The 27,686-nt window shown below is 39.8% G+C and overlaps 1 protein-coding gene across 3 annotated transcripts in view; it reads right to left on the bottom strand.

The window, feature by feature from the left end:
* The window catches only part of ARHGAP10 (Rho GTPase activating protein 10), a 136,812-nt gene extending 109,130 nt beyond the window's left edge, over window positions 1-27,682 (bottom strand). For 2 of the 3 annotated variants that reach the window (XM_021536597.4, XM_085579282.1), the window contains exon 1: window positions 27,354-27,682. In XM_021536597.4, the coding sequence (XP_021392272.2) occupies window positions 27,354-27,507 (154 nt within the window). In that variant the 5' untranslated portion in view covers window positions 27,508-27,682. The remainder of the gene's footprint in view (window positions 1-27,353) is intronic. The other variant, XM_085579281.1, reaches the window with a different exon arrangement.
* Window positions 27,683-27,686: the final 4 nt, after the last annotated feature.

Here is a 27,686-nt window from a genome sequence, read left to right as displayed (position 1 = left end):
GACAACTGCAGGGTATAATTGCTTGACTAGGTCTAGATTTTGCCAAACTGATAGGGAAGATTAAGTAGTTGCCCTGTGTTTGTCCCACACTCTGCCACAACAGACATTACTGTAAAAAAAAAAACAACTTGAAAATATTAGCACTTAAAACTATCATTCAACTCATCCAACTGTCATGTGGTTATGTTTATACATGTAGAGTACAAATCAACAAGAAAGCAATTTGCTTGGCTGACATTTCAATGAAAAGGGCTCTTTTGTAAACTGTCTTTAAAATTATAACCAGATTTAAACAGGTGTCTGTGGATCACACTAAAGAAGTGGTGCTTAAATACTCTCTGATTTCTAGTTTACAGCAAAAGAAGGGACTCAGTCTCAAGTGACCAAGCCTGTGTCTTTTGAAACAGAGGATGACAAGACTGCTACATGGAAACTCCTGATCTCTGAGGAAATAAAAAATCATAGGCTGTTAAGAAAAAATATGCACTTTAGTTTTTAAAAATCTTTCTTCTGGAAATTACAGGCCTTTAGAAAAATGAACACTTCGTTTATTTGAAATAAACTAGGAATTACTCTGGACCCTTTCTTCTTTTTTTAAGGCATTCTAAGAGGTGACAGGAATGGTCACAGAAGAAAAGAAGGGTATTTATTCATCTATTCCTGCAAACATGCAAAAGTACTTCAGGGAGGCTGAGCAATATTGCAATAGAGAAAACTTAAAAGAACCTGATCTTGATGATTGGTAAGGGGGGAAGGGAGGATTTATTTTTTTTTATTCCTCTCCCTTCTCTTTGCTCTTTCCCTTTAAGAAAACAAAGACATGTCTTCCCTAATGCAATATCTCTTGCATTCTTACAAGTTTTACATTATATTTATTCCAGTTGCAAAACAGAAACCTTTAATAAATAATGATCAAAACATACAAATTAACTATGAGATAAGAGTCACTCAAGCAGTGAAGAACACTCTGAAAGTAACCTAAGTAATAAAATGGAACCCCATATTAACAGATATGTGAATGGCAGAGTTGTTAGACAATGTAACATCCATATTTCCCAAAATTAGACCTTTCCATCTGGCTCCTTCAACAGTCTGTTTCTTCTCACATTCAAGGGAAAAAGAAAACCTACAGCTCAGGCTAACATGAAAGAGATACATGCTTTCCATAAATTCAAAGTCATAAGCTAAAAGCAAGAGAGGGAAAGACAGACTGACCACCAATGCAGTGATTAGTCAGTTAAGGCAGTCACAGGACAGCACAAGATTTACTTACAATTTAGTATTTACCACCACTTAAGCACTAAAATAGTACTAAAAGAGAAGTACTGTCAAAAGCATCTTGTTCTAGAGAACTGAAATAATTGTATTCTCCTCCTTTCCCCCCTCAGAAAGATTAAAATACAAGAGAAAGCATTACAAGAACTACTTGAACAAATTCTGTCCATGGCTAGGGAAACAGCAACAGTAACACCAGACATAAAGTGTCCACTCTGTTTTTGATCTCTGGTCTCACCACAACCATGCTCAGTCTTGCTCAGCTACAGGGATTTAATCCCCCCCTGCTTTTCCAAGTGCCACTATAATCTAAATACCTTGGTTTTATATATACACAGGAGAGACACACAAGGTGACGTACAGCAGCACAGTTATTCTCACTGGACACTCAGCTATGCTTTCTACAAAGCCCAAAAGGAATAGCAAGCAAACAAACAACAATGACCCAAAAAAAAAAATAAATAAAACCACTAGGAGAGCAAACATTTCACAGCTGGGCTCCTTAATGTGAGATTATCATCTATTGGCATACTTGAAAAGTTTGGTCTTTCCCCTGAAGAACCACTATAACTGATCCCAGTATCCTTGGATTGAGCTACAATTCATGGCAGGCCTGTTCCTGAAATTCTGCTACTAATTCTCACTGGTACTTCATAACTAGAAGAATCCATGGAGAAGATCTTTTTAGCTTTGTGAACAGTTTACTTTGTGTATCTAGAGCACTACCTTTATTAGAAAACTTGCAAGCACCTGTATTAACAGCTATAGGTTGTTGTTCCAGAGCAGTGACAGATGCTCTGCCATGTCAAAGTCAATCCTGCAACAACAGCATGGTTCAAGAGCCACTCAACACACAAGTATTTAAAAAGCAAACATAATTAGAGGAGTATTGTGAAGCAGTTATCACATGGTAAGGCTGTCTGAAAGGCTGTCAGTAGTTTTCTGATTAAAGAGAAGAGCCTGTCGCAAGACAGATCAAGTATACTTTCATTTGCTCAAATCTTATTTTGGATAATTCACAGCTCACCTGTCACAGAGACCAGAAGGAAGGAGTCAGGAATCCTAGTCTTGTATCTTGTTTGTGCTGCACTGCTGGTTTGTAATTGTAGAACTACGCTATCAATGAAATATCCACAAAACAAATCCCAAACCATAAATGTCAATAAAACCTCTCTACACCAAAGGAACTGGCCTCATTCAATCTACCACATATGAAAATAAGGCAGCAATACACTGGAAACCCTGAAGTGTTCAGTGAAGGCATCCGTCAATGACAGCTGGAAAAAACATTTGCTGATTTCTGTAGGACACAGGGGAATCTGAATGAGTCTAGTGATGTAAATCAGAACAGTTTCTAACCATTCTGTTCCATAGCAGGCTGCATAGACAAAAGTGGTCTGTCCACACGTGGCCCTCAGAGCTACAGTGAACAACCTAGTGTACTGTACTGGCACCAGCAACTCCTACCTATCTCATCATATAAACACATCATTTTTAGGTTGGGATAAGTGGAATAAGTATTGAAGACAAAGTGTCAGTTCAAATCTTCATGCTTTTTCTTCTAGTCCTCATAAGCAAAATATCTTTAGGCTTGTTTCAAAACTCTGCAAGATGCATGAAAGATCCCTCAGCCAACTAAGACATATGCCTTAAAATTCTTCCTCAATCTCATTCTCTAGTCCCAGTTAGCACCAATAAATAATTCCTACACTGAAAGTTCCTAAATGTATTCTTAATTTACTAACATTTCTTCTCATGTCCCAGTTTATAATCAAATTATTGCTGAAGCAGGTGAAAAGAAAACCCATTTTAGCACATTAGCTGTGGAATTTTAAACTTAATTGGTTTCTTAAACATTAGGCTCTACATTGACAAGTCAAATTTGGGCTGTAATTTTCTACTTTGCCCACTTAAACCAGTGCTTTGCCATGCTTTACAGGAAGATGCAAACACACACACTACAAACTCAGTGAAAAGTTCCTGCTCAAAGTCCAGGCTGTTTCATTGCTGTTCTGAGTATGTGCAGCACAAAACAGTATCAAGAGCCACAGACCACAGTAATCAATTAGCACCTTCCAGATCCTGGGGAGGGAGAAGCAGATGAAGAAGCTCAGTGGTGGTCAGCAGCTCAGGCCAGACCACATGTACAGCCACAATAGGTTTGTACTTCCTCCTACTATCACCATGATTTAGGACTACCTGCATGTTAAAAACATTATAGTATCATGGAAGTATTGTTTCTTACTGTCCTGAACAGATGAAGGCCACACTGACACAAAATCTCAGACAGGATCAGAAGCTACGTAACAAAGAACATTAAACCTCTAAAGATGATTAGCTTCAACAAGTAAGGCTTTTGGATTGGCACTTTCAGTCAGAAGTCACCCTGCTGCAGTCCACTGGACCTCTACTAACCTGCAAAACCTGTTAAATGGGGTTCAGTTGCAACTTCTCTACCTTTCTACTCAAAAGACCAAAGTCTATGAGAAACTCTGAGGGGTGACACCAGCCAAAACAAAGGTGGGGAGGTTTTGAGTAGTTCCATATGGTACAAATGTCACAGAAAAAAAAAAAAAATTAAAAAAAAACAATCCAGCATGTGCAGACCTGTAAGTGACACTTTATCTTATGACAGAGGTATTTTGCAATGCTAATTAAAGAGCAGGAATGTCCAACTAAGAGAAATGCAACACACTCACTGACTTCTTTTTACCTTTCTTCTTATTTTTGTTGACTGAGAGACAGATGAGAAAATCCAGAAAATCCACAACTGCTGGAGAACAGATATCAAGGATCTTTGCTGGTCAGTAGTAAAACTTCCCCTACTAACATTACAACTGCAACTCTCCATAAGTAATAGATCTATTGAGAAAAAAAGACTGTAAGTCATTGTATTTGTTGGGTTTTTTACCAAATTCTTTATACCAATGTAAGCATACTTGCAACTACAGCAGAAATGTTAGTTGGATGCATAGCTAAGACACAGATATTTTGTTTACATTTTGCTTACATGGCCACAAGCATTTTCTAGTTATCAACAAAGAGAGTCAGGACAAAAGCCTTTCACTAAACAGAAAATTGCTTCTGTCTTTTTGGACTACCTGAATAAATTCCAAATTTAATACCAGGGCAATAGGGAAAACTAAAGAAAAGTGAAGGCAGGACACAAGCACAAATTGAGAGCGCAGTGGTCTGACTCCCCATGTAGATAGCTAATTTTAATGATACATAAAAATGTACTGCTGGATACACAGTGTAGTCTATTCATAATATAAACATGCTCAGATCAGACCTGTAGGGCCAAGTTGAAATAATCAATTAGTCAACTCATTTTTTTCCAATTCTGTAATCTTTGTTTCATCATTTACTCTAGAGTATTGCAAGAAGTCACATTTTAGTCACTATCACATACTTCATAGAGTCATAGAATGATTTGGGTTGGATGGGACTGTAAAGTTCATCTAGCTCAAAACCCCTTCCAAAGGGAGGAACACCCTCCACTAGACCAGGTTGCTCAGAACTCCATACAGCCTGGCACTGAACATTTACAGAGATGGGGCATCTAAAATTTCTCTGGGCAACCTATTCCAGTTCCTCACCACCCTCACAGTAAATAATTATTTTCTAAAATACAGTCTAAACCTACTGTCTCTCCATTTGAAGCCATTCCCCCTTGTCCTGTCACCACACGCCCTTGTAAATACTCTCCATCTTTCTCATAGGCTCCCTTTGGGTACTGAAAGGCTGCAATTAGGTCACCCTGAAGCCTTTACTCTTCCAGGCTGAATAATCCCAGTTCTCTCAGCCTTTCCTCATAGGAGAGATGCTCCATCCCTTTGATGATCTTGGCATCCCCCTCCTCTGGACTTGTTCCAACAGGTCCATGCCCTTCCTGTGATGGGAGCCCAGAATTGAATGCAGCACTGCAGATGGGATCTCACCAGAGCAGAGGGGCAGAATCTCCTCCCTCCCCTGCTGCCCACCATGCTTTGGATGCCCAGGATACTCCAAAAATAAGCACACAGCCTAACAAAGTGCCTGTGACACAAAGAAATGAAACTTTGTTTTTCCCTCTTATTTTCATGCCACTGAAAGATGCCACCTAGCCATGTTACAAACATGAGAAGCACTTATTTACTGCACTGCTGTTCAGTGGTGCACTGAACAGCATCTTGAACTACACGTGCACCACTAAACATCAAAGTCCATGTAGCTCCTCTCCACCTTTCTCCACTTCATTCTGCTGAAAGCAGCCCGGCAGCTCTGCAGAGCAGAACACAGAAGCCCAGGCAGATCCCTTGCTTCCACATTATGAAGTAACAGGAAATACATTTCCCCTCCCACAGCCAGTTTCCACTTCAGAAACAAACACTGATGACCCGTAGTTTCATTAACTGCTATCATGTTGATCCTGGAGCATTTATCACATCCAAAAGCCAAAACAAAGTTCAAACCAGGATGATAACCCCTACACATGTGACTGCAGGGTGTTTGAGCTGGAAAAAGGCCAACACACAGCCAACACTCTGCCCTGGTTCACCAAGTATTTCCAGAAGCAGATCAGTGCATTTAGTGCAAACAACAACAAAAAAAAATAATAATAGTGCAAATAATAATAATAATAATAATAATAAATTTAGTGCAGACAAAAAAAAAAAAAAAAGCAGTTGGAAACACAGAATTCACTTCCCAAGGAGCAGAAATGCATGCAGAAGAGCAGATAACAACTAAAGCCAATCTTTTATAAAGCATCTCAAAGTCTTTGCATCCATCACTTCCAACCCTGCAAGTAATGTTGCATGATGATGCGGGAAATAGATTTTTATAAGCCCAAAATAACAACTTTTTTTTTGTAACATTAACTGAGACACTATTTTAGGACATAGTATAAGTAGGATTTATTTTCCAAGAAAGACTGTGTATTAGAACCAGTGAGTTGTTAATTTGATCAAATTGCACATTCAACAGACATCACTGAAATCTCTGATCAATGGCAGCACTACCTTTATTTCTGCTACCCCACCATGTGTAAATGTAATTTCACAACTAAATGTGGGAAGTAAGATAAAAAAACCAATTGCTGGGCTTGTGCAAATCCTGCAACCATGGGAAAAGGACCACCAGGGATACACAGTACACATGGAGGAAGCACAACACACATCACACTCATCCTTTTAAGAACCAAAAGGGCAAACTGATGGCCAGTATTGCAAGGAAAACTGGATTCAAACATGAAGCAAGTCTGCCCTGCAGCTGGCTGAAGCCAAATCATGAACCCAGAGCAAGACACAGACAACGTGTGGCTCTGATGATATCATTTATAGCAGCTCAGCAGCTAGCAAATGCCACAAACATCCATGTTCTCTGCACACACCAGCCCGGCCACAGCACTGGAAACACACCTTCATCCCGAATCAAACTGGCACCTGCATGTTTGCAAACTTCCAGTTGCAAACTATCTGCCTAGCTTCATATACCTGCCACTGTTTCAGCATCCCAAGCTCAAAACAACTGTAGTTAGGCAGGAATTCTGAAGGAGCGGGGGCAATGATTTCACACTAGTGAAATGTCCTGTGAAAACAAACAAACTAGCAAACAAATAAATAAATGTAGTGTATGTCTGCTAGTACTCAAGTGGCTTGGCATAAATTCTGTTTAAAAGTAGAAATAAATACATTGAATTAGGCTTCATGCACAAAACAATAGAACCCAGCTCAAGAGAATTTGTTTCATATTCCAGCCCATGAATAGACTTTGATAAAGTCACTGACTCATGCTGTGCCCCAGCTATTACACAGGAAGGTACCTCAGCCTCTTATCAGCAGGATAAAATCTATTAGTGAACAATATACTCAGTTATTCAGGTCACCACATCTTCCCTCACCAGTGCTGTTTTTAAAAGCTGAACTACCCAAACAAACCTCAGAGTAAGTCATGTCTTCATGTAGAATTTTCTTTTCTTAGCTGTATTTCACAATATTTTTATACTTTTATACTACAACCGAAGAAAAAGGGATGATGCTGCAACTTTACACTGTGCATAATGTTAGACGAATGCTCTAATTTATAGTGAAGGCCCACTGCAAGGTAATTGTCAACAATGACTGGGGGGTCATTATCCAGATCACCAGATTCATATCTGACCTAGATCACAAGCAACAAGATGGTGTTTAATCCTCTAGCTGCCAAATTCTTCATCATGCTATGAAGACATGCCTATCAAGCCACATTCACACCATCCAAGCATGTGAGAGAAATTAGTAAATATTTTATTGAAAACTTTAACAAGTTAGCAATTAAGGGGCTATTTTAAGAGCTTAGGACTCATGGAAGCTAGAAACAGTTTAATTTGGTTATAGCCACACCTGAGCTTCCTCCAGCATTTTCTAAGTGTTAGAGACAGAAGTTGCCACAGTTTCTCTCTTGCAGTACTGACACGATCCAGCTAGTTAATTGAGGGAAGGGAAATCTCACCAGGCATCAGGCAGTAAGTTTCCCCATCCATTCTGCACACACACAGTTTAGCCAAGTATGAACTGGGAAAACCAGAAAGCATTATAGCACTTCTCAGGATAGCTAGGCATCTTCAGGGAAAAAAAAAAAAAGGGTTGAAGTCTGTATAAATAATACTTTAAGTTTTTTATAGCACTAAGTCTCTCATAGATCATATCTTCATATCTTCACTTTTGTAAAGTAGGAAACTCCCTTTCCCTGATAAGTTCACTTTTTTCTTGGTTTAAAAAAATTCTTAGAGCACCAGAGAAATCAGAAATCAGAGAGAAACAAAAGGACAACAAAAGGGAAAAAAAAAAAAGCTGGCAATACACTGCAGGGGAGGGGGGGGGTGGGCGGGGAGGGAAATAACATCACACTACCAACTCCTGTGACACAGCTTAAATAATATGCTGTGATACAGCCAAACAGATCAAATAAGAGTAAGATACAAACATTTGTTCCAGTTTCTCTTCTGTTTATTCGAAAAAGCAGTGGGTCTAATGACTCCATAAACCAGAATTATCACTTCTTCAGGGAAGCTCAACTCTAACCTCCCATGGACTGGACCAAAGGAACCTGTGGCTGCTGCACAGCACTGCACCAAAGCAATCCAGCAGCCAGATTTGTATAATAAAGAACAGAGTGCAACAAAGCCAGACTATCAGCTGGAAATTGCTTTAGACAGTTGCAAACTTAGCTTTTCTTTGGCTTTCTTCATACTTTCAAAGGGGTTTCAGCCACAGACACAAGTTCTCCCTGTGTCCAAGGCCTGACAGAGTTAGAGAAAATTTGAAACACAAAAAATACCCCAAAACCTACCAATAACACAAACCACAAGCCGACGACATTGTTTTTATGTTTTGTATATTTGAAGTTTCATTCGATTCCAGGAATTTCATAATCCACTCTGTGGCTCCAAAGAAAACAATAAGCAAAGTTGGTTTTTGGGTTTTTTTTTTGCTCAACTGGTGCAACTCCTGCTACCTGCAGGAATGTGCATTTCAGAAAAACGCCACCAGCTGTTCCAATTCATTCTTTCCTTGAATTGTGAACTTTCTTTTGGAGCTAGAAGAAAAAAATAAAAAAGGTGCAGCCAACCAAATTAAGAAGCAGAGGAAAGAATTATGAAGGCAATTGAGCAACTGGCCACATTTGGTTGAAAGCAACTACAACTATTTCTGACTATACCCATTTAGCCTGTTTGCCACAGTAATCCAGAAAGCTTTTTCCTCTGATAGTAGGAAGTTAAAATTTAAAAAATCTTAAAGCTAGAAAGCAACAAAACACACTAATCTAAAGCTCTTTTAAAAGAAGAAGAGAAGAATTTTTACTTCATGCTGTACCGTGCACCGACCTTCCCTGTCTCTCTTAGGAAGAGATATGAATATGAATAATTGCTGAATTACTTTAAAGCAGCTCTTTCATTTATCAGCAAGCTAAATATATTTTCATTTCTTAATATAAATGAGCAAATTTTGATCTGAAGAACACAAAAAGGCATTAAGGGAACAGAAAACAATTGTTTCTGCTTTTCTTTAAACGCAAGAGCCAGCATTTGCACATTGTGTATTTATTCTGTAGAAATGATGCCCACAGAAATCCCAGGTTGCTTGAAGGATTCTTCCAACAGTTAGATGATCTTGGTCATGCTATCTGTAATTTCAGCAAACACAGGGACACTTCTGCACAACCATGTTTTATTGCTTTCTTTTTTTAAATTGCATCCCTCCCCAGCCATTAAAGAAAGCAACAGCAGCACCTAATACATTGCATGACGGCCTCACTTAATCCAACATTATAATCCATTAAAAAAAAAGGGAGACAGGAGGTCAGTATTAAACTAAAGAGATAGATGGTTAAATGTTGCTGTTCCTCAGGACTAGGAAGGATTGACAACATAAGCTCATTCTGTGACTCTCAGACACTCAGAATTAAAATGTTTGAAGTATTTCAGAACATCTGCACATCTCCCAGTCTCCTCTTATCAAACAAGGGATGTTCTTATGCTTTAATTAAATATATAAATAACCATTTGGCTTAGCAAAACTATAGCCTTTTATTTCAGCATAGAATGGATGAAGTATCTACACATTTTTTTCTAGATGTTCTTTCTGCAATGCTTCCTTCCCAAAAACAACACTGGCAACCCAAACAAACACATTCACTGCTGACAAGCCATGATTTGGCCACATGACTGTCCTGCCTGTATTTCAGGTATTAGCTATGTCAAATCTAATTATCAGAGACAGCTTGACAAGGTCTTTCACATTATTCAGGAAAAGTTCTCTTGCCAGAACCCTAGTAGAGGCCATGGTATATAACAAATCTCACCCAGCTCGACTGAGGCTTGCAGTTCTGCTGACAGTTTTGCCCAATAAATCACTTCACATAAATAATCTCAGTTTAGCAAGCCTCTGTGAGTACTGTGAGGAATTTAGTGAACCACAATGTGTAAGAAATACTGCCCTCAATGTTTACAGTCAAATGAATGAGGTTTTCTTCCTACATGATGACTACAACAGAAATTATACTGGTATTAATTGTACCAATTATGAAAGCTTCTGTGTTAGTATGACAGAGTGCTTCAGGCTATTCTGCCCTCAACTTCAAATCCTGCAATTCAAATAACAATCCTGTCTAGCAAGGTACAGCATATCAAAGAAGGCTTAAGGACTGAATTACAAGTTTTTCTAGTTAGTGTTTCTTCCCTTCATTTCCTGTCATGGCTGAACGGTACACACATACCAAGATGCAACACACAAGCATACATACAAGTATATGGAGTTCATGGGGACACAACATAAGCATAACTCATATTACCAAGATTTTCCTGCAGAAATACCCATCCAAAGCAATTAAATGTTCAGGCAGTGTTTCAAGCAGAAATGTCTAACTTAAGACAATAAGGAAAATTACTCAGGGGAAGCATGTCGGCACATCTGATTAAGCAAGTGTCGAGTATAGTGGAAAGCAAGAAAGGAAAGTACAATATCCACTTTCCTCAGAGACTGTACAATAAAAGTTCTGCAATAATTTATACTTCAACTCCTTTGTTTCTATGTACAGAAATTATACAACTAATTGTTTAAATAGAAATGACAGCTGTATCTTCCAGGGGTAAAAGCAGAGCAGGCAGGGAAAGCAAATACTCTGCAAGGGCACAGGAGAGCTAACAGGAAAGAGTTGCAGTGCCTGAGACTTTGCACCAAAAGCTCCAGCACAGGACAAAGTCTCTCACAGACAGCTTCTGACCCTTACAGAAGTTGTATTAACCAGGGAGGTTGCACTGGCAGCAACAGATAATATCAAACCCCAGCATCATTAGCTTTTCCTCTGGAGGCTCCAGCAGGGCCTTTCTATTTTCTACCATCACAGTTTTGCACTGGGTGTGTGCAAGACCCTGAGCACAAGCTTGTGCCCAGGTGGACATGGGCCCTCAGTACTGTCAAGTATTTGTTTATTTTTCATCTTCTTTAGAGGCATATTTAAAGCTGGAAGTGCAACTTGTACTAACATAGGTTACCGACCACAAGAATGCTCACCAAAGTACTGTGTAATCATGGGGTGATGCAATAGAAAGAAGAGATGCCCTGGGATGTCAAGAGACAGAGTCTGATGAGAAGAAAACTTTTAAAGAAAAACAGAAATAAGATCAGATTCACTCCTTTCAGAAGACCTCTCTGTTCCTGTGGCCAAAACCCACATCAAAACATTATGGCTTTTCTCCAGCCCAGCCCACTCTTTCAAAACTAGTGATTTGGTTTCACATTTATTTAGAGTGTAGAGTTAGCAGTAACAGGCACTTAATAAAATCAAACATGAGTATCGCAAGCTGATCCTCCCTATTTCTACATTGCAGCAACTTATAACGAAACAAAGGAAAACGTACCAAAGACCAGTGTAGGATTCCCAGACAAAGGTATTATAATAAGTTTTGAACAGTGCTCACAGTTGCACAGATTATATAGAACTGAGTGCAGAAAATGGATGGTGATTTCCTAATTAGAGCCTAGTAAATGAAGAGATTTTTCATCACAAAAATTAATTTCTCTCAGTAAAAGATATATAAAATCGTTATCTAATTCTCCTGTATTTAAAACTTCCTTAAAAGTGCCATCAAGACTGATGAGACAAATGGTTCACATACAATCAGCTATATGGTTACAAAGGGAAAGGAAAAGCTATATGGATACAAAGGGAAAGGAAAAGCACTCATGTTTTCTTTCTCATGTATGGTTGTGGGAAGGAGGAGGGGAATCTTCTCCTGATATGTCTCAATCCCGAAGCAGGCATCTGAAAGTGGGAATCTCTGCATAAACAGTCTTCTTGTATTCTTGGTCTGATGTCAACTCAAAGCACAACCATCCTCTTGTCTTTATTAGTAACAGAGATTAAAAAATGCTTTATAAGGCAAGCAAAATTACTAATACAAAAATAGCTTAAAAATTGAAAACTTTGTGACTATTGGCAAGTTACAATTAAGCTGGCTTGCTGTTACCCATTAAAAAACCCAAATCCTTCCTGATTCTTTCTTCTTTCGCATTTGGTGGAAATAAAAGGCACACTGCTTTACATACATTCTATAATCTTCACTCCTGGTTTCCAGAATTCATACTACTCTAAGACATTTATCCATACATAATCAATATAAAACAATGGAACCAAATATAATTTAGTTCATGCCTTATTTAGCAGTTCAGTGGGAGCCACCTGCATTGTGTTACGGCAAGATTTGAGCTAGGATTCACTTGCAAGGCTTTCAGATTTTTTGTTTGTTATTAGTTACCACTGTCAACAGACAGTAAGAGAAGGATCCAAAAATTCAGTCAATTACTTTTAGGGCTGGGTAGCAGCCAGCAGGAATACTCATTGCTGGGTTCAGCAGAGGTTTGCCAGATGAAGAGAGATGTTAGAATCAGCAGGGAAATTTTCCTTTCTTGGCTTGTATCTGCTAAAGGCTACAATCACCAAATTAGGACTAAGGATGGGTTCAGAAGAAAAAATTTAGGGCTAAATTTAGGACTGGTGTCAGTAGTAACCATCTGTAAGGGCAGAGACTAAGCTGGGTAGGGTCACCAATAGGAAAAGGAGAAAACGGTTAGGGAATTCAATGGGCAGTCCGAAACCCTCACAATTTACAGCACAATCCCAGTGTCTCCAAGCTGTCTTACAAACCATAATATGCCAATGCACGGGTAAAAAGGTTAAATGTCAGGGCCTCCTAATAACTAACTCCATCTCCAGTGAGGGCTTAATGTGCAATCCTATCTAATCACTTGGCCTCTCACTTCAGCCATGTGTAAACAGAGCCACAGCCCAACCTAGTGCATAGGATGTTGAAAGGTTCCCATCTAAAATGCTTTACGCACTTAGGATTTTTAAGTGCTATAAAGATTAAGAGCTTTGTTTGTTTATTTTCAAGAATAATTTCATATTAATGTGCTTTAACATGTACATACTTCACCTGACAAAAAAAAAAAAAAAAACAGTGCTACAAATAGAACACAGGAAACCATTAGCAAGACTTTAAAATGGGTTGTGTCTTGGCTGATCATAAGTAAATAAACTCACCTTTAATTCTTCTGATTATATTTTCTGCATATAAATCCTTCCACTGGGTTTTTCTAGGGGCAACCCTAAATAAAGAGCTTCATGCCACCAAGAATCTCAACCACACCAAGCTGTTCATTGCAGAAATATAGAGCAAAGAAGGAATTTCCCTCTGACTTGAATTCCTAAATATCTGGTATCACTAAGAGTATGCAGAAGAATTAGTCATTGCCAGACAGACATGCTTCATTTTGCTGGGACACAAAACAACAACTCTCAATTCCCTCTATTCACATTCATTACCCACTTACATCTGTAACTATGTATCTTCGTGAAATGAAAACAAACATTAAACCAGCTCACAGATAAACATCATTAGAACTTAAGAAAACAAATATTAATGGAACTGTTTACAACACCAAAGAATCCTCAGCTCCCTATACTGCATGCACCACTAAAACATTCCCATGGGCTTTGATCCAAAAACCACAAGAAGTCCATGAAGTATCAAAAGGCAACTTGAGAAAAGTGACTGCCAGCAGTCAAATTCAACAGGTTTAAGCAAACAAAAAGCACAAGGGAAAATGAAAACAAATTAACAAATTCACTCAATAATGCTGAATAAATTAATGTCACCATTCAATATTATTAAATATTTGAATGTTACACAAAACAGTAAGGTTTTTTTCTTTTTCCCCTCTGGAAAAGGTTAGTGAATCCATCACCTGAAAAGGCTGAGGCAAACTGTACTAGAGAGCAGTATAATGGGTCCCTCTCTGGAAACAAAGCAACTGGGAATAAGCAGGTGTCTTAAAGAAAGCAAGTAAAGAAAGAAACCCCACCACTCCCCTCCTCAGAAAACTGACACGCTGTCTTCCTCTGACATTACTAAATATTGACATCAATTTTTACACAGCCACAAAAGACATGTCTTTCTCTCTTCTAATTGTTCTGCTGTGACTAAAAACTCCACTGACATTGGCAACACCGGTCTGAGCATACCTTTTCCAAAGCCTAGCAAGGAATCAGAGGTACATGCTTTGAAGAGGACTTGATCCAGCCGTTGTTCTGCCCTACAGCTCTATTCCAAAACCTCTTAGGAACCATGAGCATATCGCCATGGTAACATCTGCTAAAACCCATGCCTATTAGACCTTTGCTGCTCATCCCTATACTCAAACTTGAACATTCACCTGAGTTTGCTCTATAAAATTTCACCAGAAAGGCAGCTAAAGACATCAAATGAGGTGAAGAAGGCAGCAACTTCTGCCGACTATGGCAGGAATCATCTGAAAAGTTAAGCTACTCAGACCTCTCAGAGAGAAGACAGAGAAAGAAGAAACAGAATCATCAACCACTGAGTTCATGTCAACTACTTTCCAACCAAAATTCCTTCCTGGCATCCCCTAGTGCCTCTGTTTGTCACTGGGAATGCCTCCCCAACACACCCACCCAGGCACTCAGAACAAATCTCAGCAGCTGCTCCTATCTCTTTCAGCTCCTACACTAATAATAGGGTCTAGGAAGAATGTTCCAATAAGGCTGTTCAATAATGTCCTCATGATATGTGAGATCACCTCCAGACCACTATTAAATATAGAAATATTATATATTTAAAATAGAAACTGAAAGAATTTTCTTTTCCTGAAACCCTATGAAAAACAGCATCCTTATTCAAAAGATAACACTCTTTAAAGATAAAGTCTCTTAACAAGGCTTTGCTATCAAACCTGACACATCAAAAGCATACAGTCCCTTTCATCTGCTCACATGTCTTCAAGATCCTAAAAGCAAGCAAACCATAGCTGTCACTACAAGAACAAAAAGCACATACGGAAAGCTTTATTTATAAAAGGACTGAAATGGAAATAAACATTGATAGAATTATTTGGGAGTTATTTGACATTTTTGTGATTATCAGAAGCTTTTGTTTCAGGAGGGGTTTTGATTACTTGTTTCAGTTACATGTTTCTTACAAACACGGTTAAGTTCCAATGAAAGAAACCTTTCTCTGTACCAGAGACAAGTGGTGGAGGAGACACTATCAGATTAATTTCTCTTGTAGCCCAGTTGCTTCCTCCATCAAAAAAAAATGATATTTTTCCTGCCTGACATCTTAGCTCCTAATCCCATTTTTAAATGCATTGATGGTAATTATGCCAAGCTAATTTCCAAGAAGGTATTAAAACCAGCTTCCTTCTAAACACATTCATCTCAAGAACAACAAAAAAATACCATACAAGAGGGAAAAAAAATCCTCCTCAACGAAGCAAGCCTTGCAATAAATTTACTGACCTGAATTGGATTTCAGTACATCCATGAAGTATTATAGCAAGATTGGCATACCTGTTTTTCTTCACATCTGCATGCTTTCTATAAAAAAAAGTGAATGATGAAATGCTATAAACCTTAGAAAAGCCAAACTGCTGACTAAAATTTCCACTGGAATAGTCTGAATGGCAAAGGCAGAACAGCTGCTTTCTGAGCTCATACTGCCATGCTGTCTACACTGAGATGTCCACTACATGACAGCAGGAGCATATGGAACATCCTCCTCTCAGATTCTATATTAAGCTAATTTACTTGAAGTTATAAAGAGTTTATAAAGTTTATATATAAGATCTTATATTTAAGCTAATTTACTTGAACAGTTTCTAAGTACTGCTCAATTCAAATAATGACTGCAGAAAAAGAGCAGTGGGTGCAGCCTCCCCTAATGCAAAATGGACTCAAACACAATGCTTCTTTGACATTTCAAAATTCATTAAATGCTTAACAGAAGCTTAACCCTAAATTTGAAGCAATAGATTAAATATTGATAGAAAAAAGATACAAACTAGCGAAGGGTTTGCCCAAAGTTGCTCACAAAGTCACTTCTCTAGAAACAGCTTGGTCTTTCACTTGTAACATAAAATTATACATGTATATGAAAAGAGAACTAACTTTGCAGACACAAACCATGACCACTATAGAAAGATCCTCAAGACTGGCAGCAAGCTATTTGCAGCAACCAAAAAAAAAAAAAAAGTACCCTATATACAAATTATGTTGCACCAAAATATAAGGTATTTTTGTAAATTAATAAAGACTAATTCATACCTAAGACACATTCTAATTACAGATATATTACAGTGGGTAATAGAAGCAGGAAGGGAAATGGAATTTCCAGGTAAGTGAAGACAAAGAATCATTTCTCTTGAGTCTCAAAGTTACATTTTCCAAATAAAATTCACATATGGGATATCACATATGCATATACAGTGTAATATTTGTATACACACAGTAAAATTTTGTTATGTTGTGTGTGACTGACCTTTCTCATAGATCCTCAATCTGCTTGTTTTCAGGTCTCAGCCCTCTCCAAGGTTATTTGTAGTCATCAATACCCTCAGAGCTGGTTACACTACCTGGCTCACTGGGTTCCAATCTCCTTCAGTTTTGCTATAGGTCCCCAGCAGAGTTCATCTAAACAGAGTAACAAGTTCTACACTTGTACAAGTTCTACACTATCATTCAAGGATGCAACACAATCATTTCCTTAGTTCATTACACTAACTACACAAAAACTTGAGCCGCATGTCCAGAGCTTAGAACTATTCCTTCACAAAACATTGCAAAAAACTGCAGTGAGAGGAGAGACACATTTGGCAACAATAAATTTCCATGCTTTACTAGCTAGTTCCCTACCCCTCAGGATGGCAGCCTTCCCCCTCAGGTACTACTCTAAAGAACATTGTGGGACAAGCAGTAACGATGCTGGATGACACATAAACCTGTTTTGTGAAACAAAACAAAAATAGCCATGGGAGAGAAGAGCAACATAATATTTTTCTACTTCTTTTGTTGGTTTTGGCTGGGATAGAGTAAATTTTCTTCATAGTGGTTGGTATGGGGCTGAATTTTGGATTTGTGCTGAACACAGTGAACAGTAATAGGGATGTTTTTGTTATTGCTGAGCAGGGCTTACACAGAGCCAAAGACTTTTCTAGTTTTTGCATAGCCACGCTGGTGAGGAGACTGTGGATGCATGAGAGGTTAGGACAAGACTCAGCTGGAACAGGTGACCCCATGTGACTGAAGGGATATTACAAAGAATATGCTGAGTTGGAATGGAGCCACAAAGACCCCTGAGTCAACAGCTGGCCATGCACAGCACCATCCCCAAGAGTCACACCATATGCCCAAGAGTATTGTCCAAGTGCTTCTTGAGCTCTGTCAGAGTTGGTGCTGTGACCGCTTTCCTGGGGAGCCCATTCCAGAGCCCAACCATCCTCTGGGGAAAGAATTTTTTCCTGATATCCAAGCTAAGCCTCTCCTGACACAATTTCAGGCCATTCCCTCACATCCTGTCACTCAGCACCTCACAGCAGAGCTCAGTGGCTGCCCCTCCTCTTCCCCTCATGAGGAAGTTGTGACTGCAGTGAGGTCTTTCCTCAGTCTCTTCTCCAGGCTGAGCAAACCAAGTGACTTCAGCCACTTCCCCTCAAGACCCTTCACCACCTTTAATGCCCTCCTTTGGATGCTCTCTAATAGTTTTGTATCTTGGCTATACTGTGGCATCTCAAACTGCCCCAGCACTCGAGGTGAGGCTGCCCCAGAGCAGAGCAGAGCAGGACAATCCCCTCCCTTGCCCAGTTGGCCATGCTGTGCCTGATGCCCCCCAGCTGCCAGGGAACTCCTGACTCACATTCAACTCTCCATCAACCCCCAGGTCCCTTTGCCTCTCATTCCCCAGTACAGCCAGGGTTGCCCCATCCCAGGTACAGAATCTGACACTTGCCCTGGCTGCTGATTGCCCAGCCCTCTATTTTGCCAAAGTCTCTCTGAAGGGTCTCTCCCTGCCTTCTGGGAGTCAACAGCTCCTCCCAGTTTTGTGTGATCTGCAAACATGTTTAGTATCCCTTCCAGTCCTGCGTCCAAGTTAGTAATGAAGGTGTTCAAAAGCACAAGGCTTTAGATGGAGCCCTACAGAACACCACTAGTGACAGGTTTCCAGCCCACCCCCTTCACTACAGCCCTTTTTGCCTGACCTGTGAGCCAGCTGCTCACCCACTGCAGGGGCTGCTTGTACAGCCTGTGCAGAAGGACCCTGTGAGAGACAGCATCCCAGCTCTGCTGAAATCCAAAACATTTACATCAGCTGGCTTCCCTTGATCAGCTAGGTTCATTATCTTGTCATAAAAGGAAATCAGGTCTGATAAGCAGGAATTTCTATACCTATGGTGTCATGTTCCATATACAAAGAGGTGAGAAGGAGGATAATAGCATTTGCCTTTCCAAGTAACCCTTACATATGATTGGGCCCCGGTGTCCTGGAAATGCCTGAACACTTGCCCACCTATGGGAAGTGAATAATTCCTTGTTTTGCTTTATTGATGTTCATGGCTTTTGCTTTCCCTGTTGAAGTGTCTTGATCTCAACCCAGGAGTTTTCTAGCTTTTACCCTTCTAATTTTATCCCCAATCCCACTAGCTGGGAGAATGAGCAAGTGGCTGTGTGATTCTCAGTTGTTAGCTGGGATTAAGCCGTGACACTTCTAAAAATTAAAAAAAAAAATAAAATAAAGGCAATGATTCTAGGTAGTTTGATTTCTTTTGGCAAAGATGCTGAATCTCCTGGAACAAGGGAACAGCTACAAGATGCACAACAGAAATTTGAAACTGTGCATTTAGAAATTACTGAAAGCATAAAATGAAGCACAAGGAAAGAACAGTAATATTACCACAGAGCAAGTGTTTGAGAGCAGACTGGACAAAGTCAGCTTTGTTCTTGAAAAGGTTGCAGGCTGACAAATTGAACAGCAAAAGCTTTGGAGAAACAGTCCTTTGGCTTGTGACTGAGTTTGTCACTCAGTCCAGGCCACTCCAACACAGAATTTACAACCTGGGATTTTAAGAGGAAAGAGGTATGGACAAGTTACACTGCTTTGCTCTCAGAGCACAGATGTGTTCCAAAGGCTGACACTATATAGCAGTCACAGTCTGTTAATTCCCATAAGCTGCAAGCTCATCCCCACAACAGATTCCTAAGAACTGGGATCCACTGTCAAAATGATATTTTGACAAGTTTGTAACCTGGCAGCATGCTCCCTCCACCTGTTTGCAAAACATAAGGATTTCTTTTGAAGCACATTCTAAGCAATTACAGTGTTATGTAAAACTGCTACAAGCTTCCATATACTTTTTTTTTTTTTGTTCCAACACATGTACATTCAAATATTAGTAATATTTTTCGAAGCAAGCAACTCTAATGACTGACAAAATCACAGATTAAACCAACCAAGCAAAAATACAGTGCTCTCTCTCTCTCTGCTTGGGAAAACATCTCAATTTTTGAAATTTGATACAATACAAAATCTGATTTTTCTTAAGGCTGAAATACTTAATGTATGACAAACTTCATAGTCCTCAACATTAATTAATTCATTATTTCTAAGCCCTCATGCACCAGCCTAATGGAGGAAATAGACACATTCAAAGCTAAAAACCACTCACAACAAAGTGGCTGAGAACCTATTCCAGGACACCACACACACTACAATGTCCTTCAAGGCCCAGCTCTGGTACAAAGCCCTGCTCAGTTTCATCCTGGATACTCAATTTTCCCAGCCAAATTAAACAAAGAATTGTTTTTCCTCTTCAAGGACATTCAGTCCCAACCAGCCAGGTGCACATACAAAAGCTGTCAAGGACCCAGGGACATTGTAACAACCAGACCTACTGAGAGACAAAGCCCCTTTCTGACCCACCTATTGAGCCAATAACCTCCACCTGCCCAGTCCTCTCATTTAAATAGGCAACAACAGGCTGTTTACTCAAAGGTCTGGGCTGTAGTAAAACCACAATCTACTTAATAACACAGTGATTTTCCATCCCTGTAGATTATTTTTCCCATCACGCTGCTCCTTTCCCACAAAGGACAAGCCTAGCATGAATGATTTACAGGAACTTCTGATTTGGCCTTGGCCTGTGATGGCCACATAGCTTCTGAGGGCCTGGATGTTTTCTCTCTATTTTTATCCTGAAAGATGAGCAAACACACAGGATGGAAAAGAACAACAAAGGGAGGATACAAAAACAGAGCAGAAGGAGTAAAAGACAAAGAACATGGTATCTGCAAGAAGCTCCAGTCATAGTTACAATCAGGTATGGAAAAACAACGTGACATTGAGGTTGACTGTCAAAATTTGCCAAAATTATCTGTTTAGGAAAAGAACTGGAGGATAGTGTAAACCAGGCCACACACTTCCCTTTCCAGGATCTTATTTCCCAGTGAGATACCAAAGACACATGTTTTGGACAGAAGGCACACATTTATCCCAGCTGTATAATATGGGATTATAAATTACTGCCCTCTCTCCATCAAAGTCACACCCAGAGGAAAACAACCTCCATAGGAGCTGCTGGGATGGAGTACAAGTGCCTCCTTCAACTCACTGCAAAACTGATGGCTGAGTTTAAATTTGGCAAGGAAGATGGGTCTGACTTAGCAACAAGGCAGATTTTGGGTGATGATAAAGATTGACAACTACAGTGGGTGGCAGCAACCACCAGCAGAGAAACGTTACATTCCCTGAACAGTAGTTTCTTAAATTATTCTGCCAATATGTGCCCAAGTTTATCTGATCATATATTTTACACTCATTAGATACTCCAGAAAGCATTCAATTGCTCCAAATGTCTTAATTAGCCAACTCAGAAACTTGAAGACTTTTAAAAGATAACTAAAACACTGAGCATATTGTAATATCTAAAGGACAACTGTCATAGAACAGTAAATATGGTACTGAAACTCAGAAAAGTGGCATTAGACACAAAAGGAAGCCCCATCAGACATGAGCAAATCATAAAAATTATCTCAAGAAGCCACAACCCACACTATCAAAACATTAAGCATATTGCCAAGATTCACATGCTGTGAACTCTCTCTCTAAAACAGCCAAGGCCGTGGTTCTTAGGTTAATATGCTAAGTGTTGCACTAGCGACTGAGGTTGGCATTGTAAAACGAAAGCACTACAGACAATGTAAACCTTCTACATTAATTATGTAATGTTACAAAACAGCTGGGAAGGAGGAGACAAGTACTGGGATGTAGCTCTTCAGTGCCAGTCCAAACACGTTTCCTGGTGCTCCCTGTCTAAAGCACTGGCAAAGCACCCAGCCTCTTTGCTACTTCCCAAAAAAAAAAACCCCAAAAAATTACCACAGCACTCGTTTTCCTGCCCCGTTAGAAAAACATCTGGGCCAGGCAGAAAGAGATGTTGTGTCTTACCAAGTTCTTTTAGAATGGATTTGAGAAGTGTTATCAGTGTCTTAAGGTCAGCTTGCTAAAATTTGCAACATTTTTGCAATACCTAGTTGGAAAGCACACCATGATTTTAGGAAAAGCATACACCTACAGCCTTAGCAGTAGGCCTATTTTTCTTAATTGCAAGCAGGTGTTGGCACTTTACAGCCTGTAGGGCAAATCCACTCTTTTTTACAGCTCCTTAAGATAGACTGCAATTCCATAGAATTCTAAAATTACCTTTCTAAAAGTCTTGTCATTTAAAAAAAAAAATCAAGGAAAAAAACCTTCCTAATATTATCTACCAGACAACATTTCTAAAAATTATAAGTTTATTTCCGTTTGTTTTGTCCTGAAGACTCACAATTACACCTATCAGTGATGCTCTCTTTAATGACCACTCACACATTTTATCTAAAGCTGAAAAATTATACCTTATCCCCAAATGATTAAAAGACAAAATCACTTCATTTAATGACAGTTTTTCTCATCTCTCAGAACTAAGGAAATCCATATATATTCATGAATTTTCATATTTTCTGATATCAGTAGCCCAAAACTCTGCTTTCAATACAGAAAAAAAAAATGAACAGTGGAACAGCTACAGAACAAAGACAGTAATGGAGCTAGTTAGTAATTCAAGCTGAAGAGATGAGATTCAAGCTGACAAACTGGCATCTTCCACAGAATGAGCCTGACACTTTTTATAGCTACTGACACAGTAACTCTACTTGGGGTGGAGCTAAACAAAATGTTCTTTAGAGTACTTTCTTAAATGCAAGCATTTCCCTGGTCCTTGTACAGAAACAACTTTATCTACAAGCAGAAAAGAAAAAAAAAAAAAAGGGCTGTCAGAGATAATTAGACCTCAGCTGTGGCAATTATCTTGAAGGGAAGGGAAAAGCAACATTTTATTACATTATTATCAGCAGCTCTTTCTTAAGGGAAATCTATATTAGATGGGCCCCAAAGTACCTGTTTGCCTCAGTTTTCTAATGAGCTCAATAATGTAAACACTTCCAATAGAAACTTGGAGGTTTTTAAAGGCACATACAGCTCAGTAGCCTTTGCAATACTGCCCTTGAAGTCATTTTTACCTAACATGGCCCTAGCAGAGTATATTTCAAATTTAAATCTCAGAACATTCACATACAACATTGATTTGCTTATGGTCATCACACCTAAAGCATGCCTTACAATAGAAATAAAGCCTGGATGTAGGCTACTAATTGAAAAATAAAATGGTTTTCAAAAATGCTAAATGTAAAGATTTATTAATTCAGAGGTCTCACTGAATTCAAAGCAAAATAATCAAATACAGAGCCCTAACCTCAGTTGACTTAGGAAACTTTGCACACAAGTTCAACTAAGACCCTCTTGCAATATTCCCCCCTTCCCCATTAAGTTTTTACTCAACCTTTGGATTCTACCTAAATCTTTAGTGAATGCCCATTTCCTGTCTAGAAGTTATTAATAAGCCCTATATTAATGGTTTTATCTTACTTCTTTGACATGTACTGGAATGTCAGTAGAACATTGTTGTTGCAAAAAAAATTCCTAAGACTTCAAAAGCTGGCACACATTACACATGGTTTCATAACTGCAGATTATATTGAGGAAAGCTTTAAAAAATAGACAATTAGTGCTTAAGAAAAAAATGCACCACAGTTCAAGTGGTCTGAGAGGCTTTTATGTGGTGTTATTATGTGGATTACCACAGCTTTCATATTTACATAATAATATATACACCAAGTAAGGCCAAAATCTAACTAGACCAGTGTCTGGAAGGTCAACCACCACCACACACCAAGAGAACTGGCCAAGAAAAAGCATATGGGTTTGGACAACTCAGATACCAAACTGGAGCTTGGGACTGGATTAGGTTCTTCAGTCATCTTTCTTAAAACAAATACTCATCAGAAACTCTGTATAGTCTGACAAACTCTTTCTACACATAAAATAAATTAGGTTGCCATTTTTTATGCTGTCTGGAAGAGTGCAAGAAATAACTCTTCCATGAAAAACACAAAATTAAAATGGCAACATGAAACAGTCACTGAGTATACTGGGCTGCACTGGATAGCCAGGATGCCCTCTGCACCTAATACATCCATCTCCTGTCTTCACCAGCCCATCAGAAAGTCACTGCAGTTGACTCAGACAGAATTCTGCTCCGATTTGAGCCTAAATCCAAGAATGGAGAGGCTCTGCTTTCAGGCACATGAAACAGCTGTGAGCATGCACTCACGACTATCCTTTGCAAAGGCCCTGTGAATGGGCCAAAACTTATACCCATCTTGATTCTTCCTATTCCACTTAGGATCTCACTAGCAGTGGCAGCTCCTGCTGCAGATACACCAAAAAAAAAAAAAAAAAATCTTCAAAAGCCCCCCAAAAATCTCACACTCGTGTGAAGAGACCTAGAGTTGGACCAACATAGAGAGAAGAATTCAGACTAAATATATAGTATTTATTCAGTGTATTCTTTAGCTTCCAACAAATTGCACTGCAGATTTTTAAGAGCTCAGAAGTAAACCTCTTATGTTCCTTTCATGATTCAGAATAAGGATTCTCTCATCAGGCATCTTTAAATTCACTTTCACTGAAGCACAACTGCCTCCATCCAGAAGTTATTTATAAACTCTATTGATCCTAACTTGTTTAATTGAACTGGAATACCTTAAGAAATATTGCATTTCTTTTTTTAAAAGCTTATGTGTATGCCACTTGTATTTACTGATTAGTAACAGTAGGGAAAAATGGGTTTGTATGCCTTTTAAATACATTTAACTGTCACAAAAAAAAAGGAAGAACCACCTATGGTTTGTTCATCCTTCCAATATTTAGCTTGAATAGACAACTCAGTGATTCAAAATCTTACACAGGAAACAGACAGCTTTGAGTCACTCTTGTTTATCTTTCTATCACATTCTTGAAACAACTGAAACTTTAAAGTGTAGAGATACACTTGAAGTATACTTTACTCTGGAAATTTAACAATTTAAAAACCTTTTTTTTTTGTTCTCTTTTTTAAACAGTATAGGCCTGTACTAGCAAAAATCAATTCTTCTGAGTTCGAGATGAAAAATACAATCTCATACAACTGAGGAGACAAATGGAAAAGAGACAGTGAGAGGATCCACATCATGTTACTGTTGTGCCCTGCAAGACACTGATAGTTCCTATGAGTTAGAGGGAGTGGTAGCAGTATCTGCTATCACCTGTCAAGATGCAACCCAGTGCAGGCAGCATCAAAGTCACTTACAAGGCTGCCTATCAGGCAGGAAGAGGGCCCTATTCAATTACATCAGTTATTCACACCTTAAGAATGCCCACAATGTTTGCTGCCAGCTTTACAAGTAAAATGAGGAAATTGCTAAGGGAGGGAAATGCTGAAATGCTGACAGTGTCTACTGAAGTCCCACAAATCACACATCCCCCACAAATTCAAGAAGAATAGTGAACCTACTATGTTTTATACTTTACACACCACTCAGAACAGTTTGTCACACTCAAAAATCAATTACACCAGGCGCAAATCTCATTTTTTTACCTGGTTCTAAAAGAGGGAAATATTTTAGCTATTATCAAGATGACATTTTTTGTTCAAAAGACTAAAACAATTTTCTAAAAATTGTCAACAACTCTTGTTTAAGAGGCAATCATCTAAGCTCACTACACCCTGCTTTATTATCACATTCTCAAAATTGCAGTGAGACTCTCTTTGTGCACAAAATGCAGTTTGGACACAAATGAATAGACCATTGTGTCTAGACCATTTCTCAAGCTGGATTTTTGGAACAAATACTAATCCCATTTGGTTTCCTGATAGCAAACGAATCAGGTTCCTCCAAGAATTTACATTATAACTTTTTCTTCTGAAAATACAAGGAGGGCAAATACCCTAACCACTGGGGTTTTAGTGGGTTTTAAACACCAGGCTTCTTGTGCTTCTTCTACTTCAATTTGTCTTTATATGTCTGTTGAACAGCGGCACTCCTTCACCAGCACCAGCTGAAGGCAACTCAGCTTCAAACCTGTCACTCAGGGCACTCTAAAGAGGAGAGACAACTGCAGAAACCTGAAATGTGGGAAGAAGGGTCTAACCTGTTTGTACTTTTCAAACAAGTATGCTGAAGATGTTTATTAGAATAAGAAACAGCAACTAAACTCAAGAATAAACTTTCTGACTGTCATCTCAGAAAGGAAGGCAGTGTTTAGACCTGAACAGGCAGGATCTCAGCCCTCATGGGCTAGCCCGAACTATTTCATGGAGCCCTCTCAGGCCAGGTGGTGCTGGCCAGCACACTTGGCTTCCACCACACACAGGAAAGCACCCCGAGCACTGTACATAAAGCCAATTTATCAGCACAGGATTCTGGTATGCTGTGGACACACAGCTGTGGACAGGATGCTCACTGAGTTAGGGCTTTCCTCACCACAGCCAGCTTGCAAATTAAGCTATATATACATTACCATACATGAGCAACTGAGTGCTTGGAGCAGTTGCCAAAATACTGTCTAGATGCTTGAGGGAGAGAAATGGAATGATTTCCCTCTACTGTTCTTACCCAATTTTGGGGACGCTTTTTGACTTTACACTCCAAGTTAAAATTATTTATACTGACACTTCAAGTCACAGATTTTTAATAATCCTTTAAGATTACACTTAGCAGTAACTGAATGTTAACTGGCCAAAGAATAACAGTTTCAGACAAGTAAAATTTGATATGGCATTTTCTACCAGAGACAAAACCAGAAAACAGTGGGTTTTATTTACAGAAATGAGTTAATTCTGGTTTTAAAAACTTCACCATATCCAGGCAGCTACACTGATCAAACCACCAGCCAAAACCCTATCAGTTTAATAGAAACATCCTGACAGCATGGTTTCCTGGCTTCAGAAGTTCACCATACCATAAGTGCTGTACACTTCCGAGAACACAGTGCCAGAGCACTGTATTAGGGGTTTATTTGAAAAATTGGTATAGTAAATCATCCTAATAAATACTTAGGTGACTACACAACCGTGTCTCATGTTCAATGGAAAAAATACATTAGCACAATAAAATAACAGCAAAAAATACTAAAAACGTGCATGAGCATGGTTATTCAAGGCAAAAAAAAATTGATTCCCACATAAAACATATTATAGCTAACTATTTATATACACTAGAAAGGAATACAACAATTAAACCCAAAATTAACAAAACACAATCCCATTTTAAGAGGCCAAAGGCATAGAACTGGTAACCAGCGCCGTCAGCACAAAACTACGTCTGCTAAATCCTGAACACACTTCTTTTGACAGAGGTATTTTCCAGCAGCCTCTCCACAGGCTGCAGCGCACAGGCACGACAGGGTTATGGTCAGGTACGCGATCCACAGCCGCTCAGCTTGCAGCGCACCAGCAACACCTGGGACCGAGTCCTCCCGGCGGATTTCACACGGAGCCGGGGCTGCTCCGGGCTCGGCACCGCCGAACACAGGAGCCAGGCCCGGCCCAGGAACCGGGCAGATGCAACAGGAGTCACCCGGCGCTGCCGCCGCCTCTATCCCTTATTCTCCTCTGCGGAGAAGGGCTGGAGAGGACCTGCGTCTCCAAGCGGCTGATGGGGAACCCAAGGGAGAGGCAGGAGAGCGCCAGTGCAAAGCTCTATGTGCCACAAAGGCGAGCGCCGCCGGCTCACAGGCTCCCGGCGCCGGGCAGCCGCCCCCGCAGCTCCCCCCGCTCCCCGCCACTCACTCTTGGTCGCGGCGATCAGGTTCTTCCCATCCTTCAGCAACTCCTTGATAAACTTATTGGTCTTCTCCAGCTCGGCCTCGTGGGCTCTCACCCGCTCCCTGAACCAGGGGCTGTCCAGGTAGCAGTCGCTGAACTCCAGAGGCTGCAGCCCCATGGCCGCCGCCGCCGCGCCGGGGCTCGGCTCCCCGCGAACCGCAGCACCGCCGCCCTCCGCAGTCGCGGCCACAAAGACGGAGCAGCAGCTCCCCCCGCGCAGGGCTAGGTGGGGGCACACACAGCCGAGCTCAGCGGAGCCTCCCTCTCGGCAGCCCCGCCGAGACACGCCCGAGCGGG

The sequence above is a fragment of the Lonchura striata genome, chromosome 4 (genome assembly GCF_050655825.1).
Source record: "Lonchura striata isolate lonStrDom1 chromosome 4, ASM5065582v1, whole genome shotgun sequence".
Classification (NCBI taxonomy): domain Eukaryota; kingdom Metazoa; phylum Chordata; class Aves; order Passeriformes; family Estrildidae; genus Lonchura; species Lonchura striata.
This window is presented reverse-complemented; position numbering and strand designations above follow the sequence as displayed.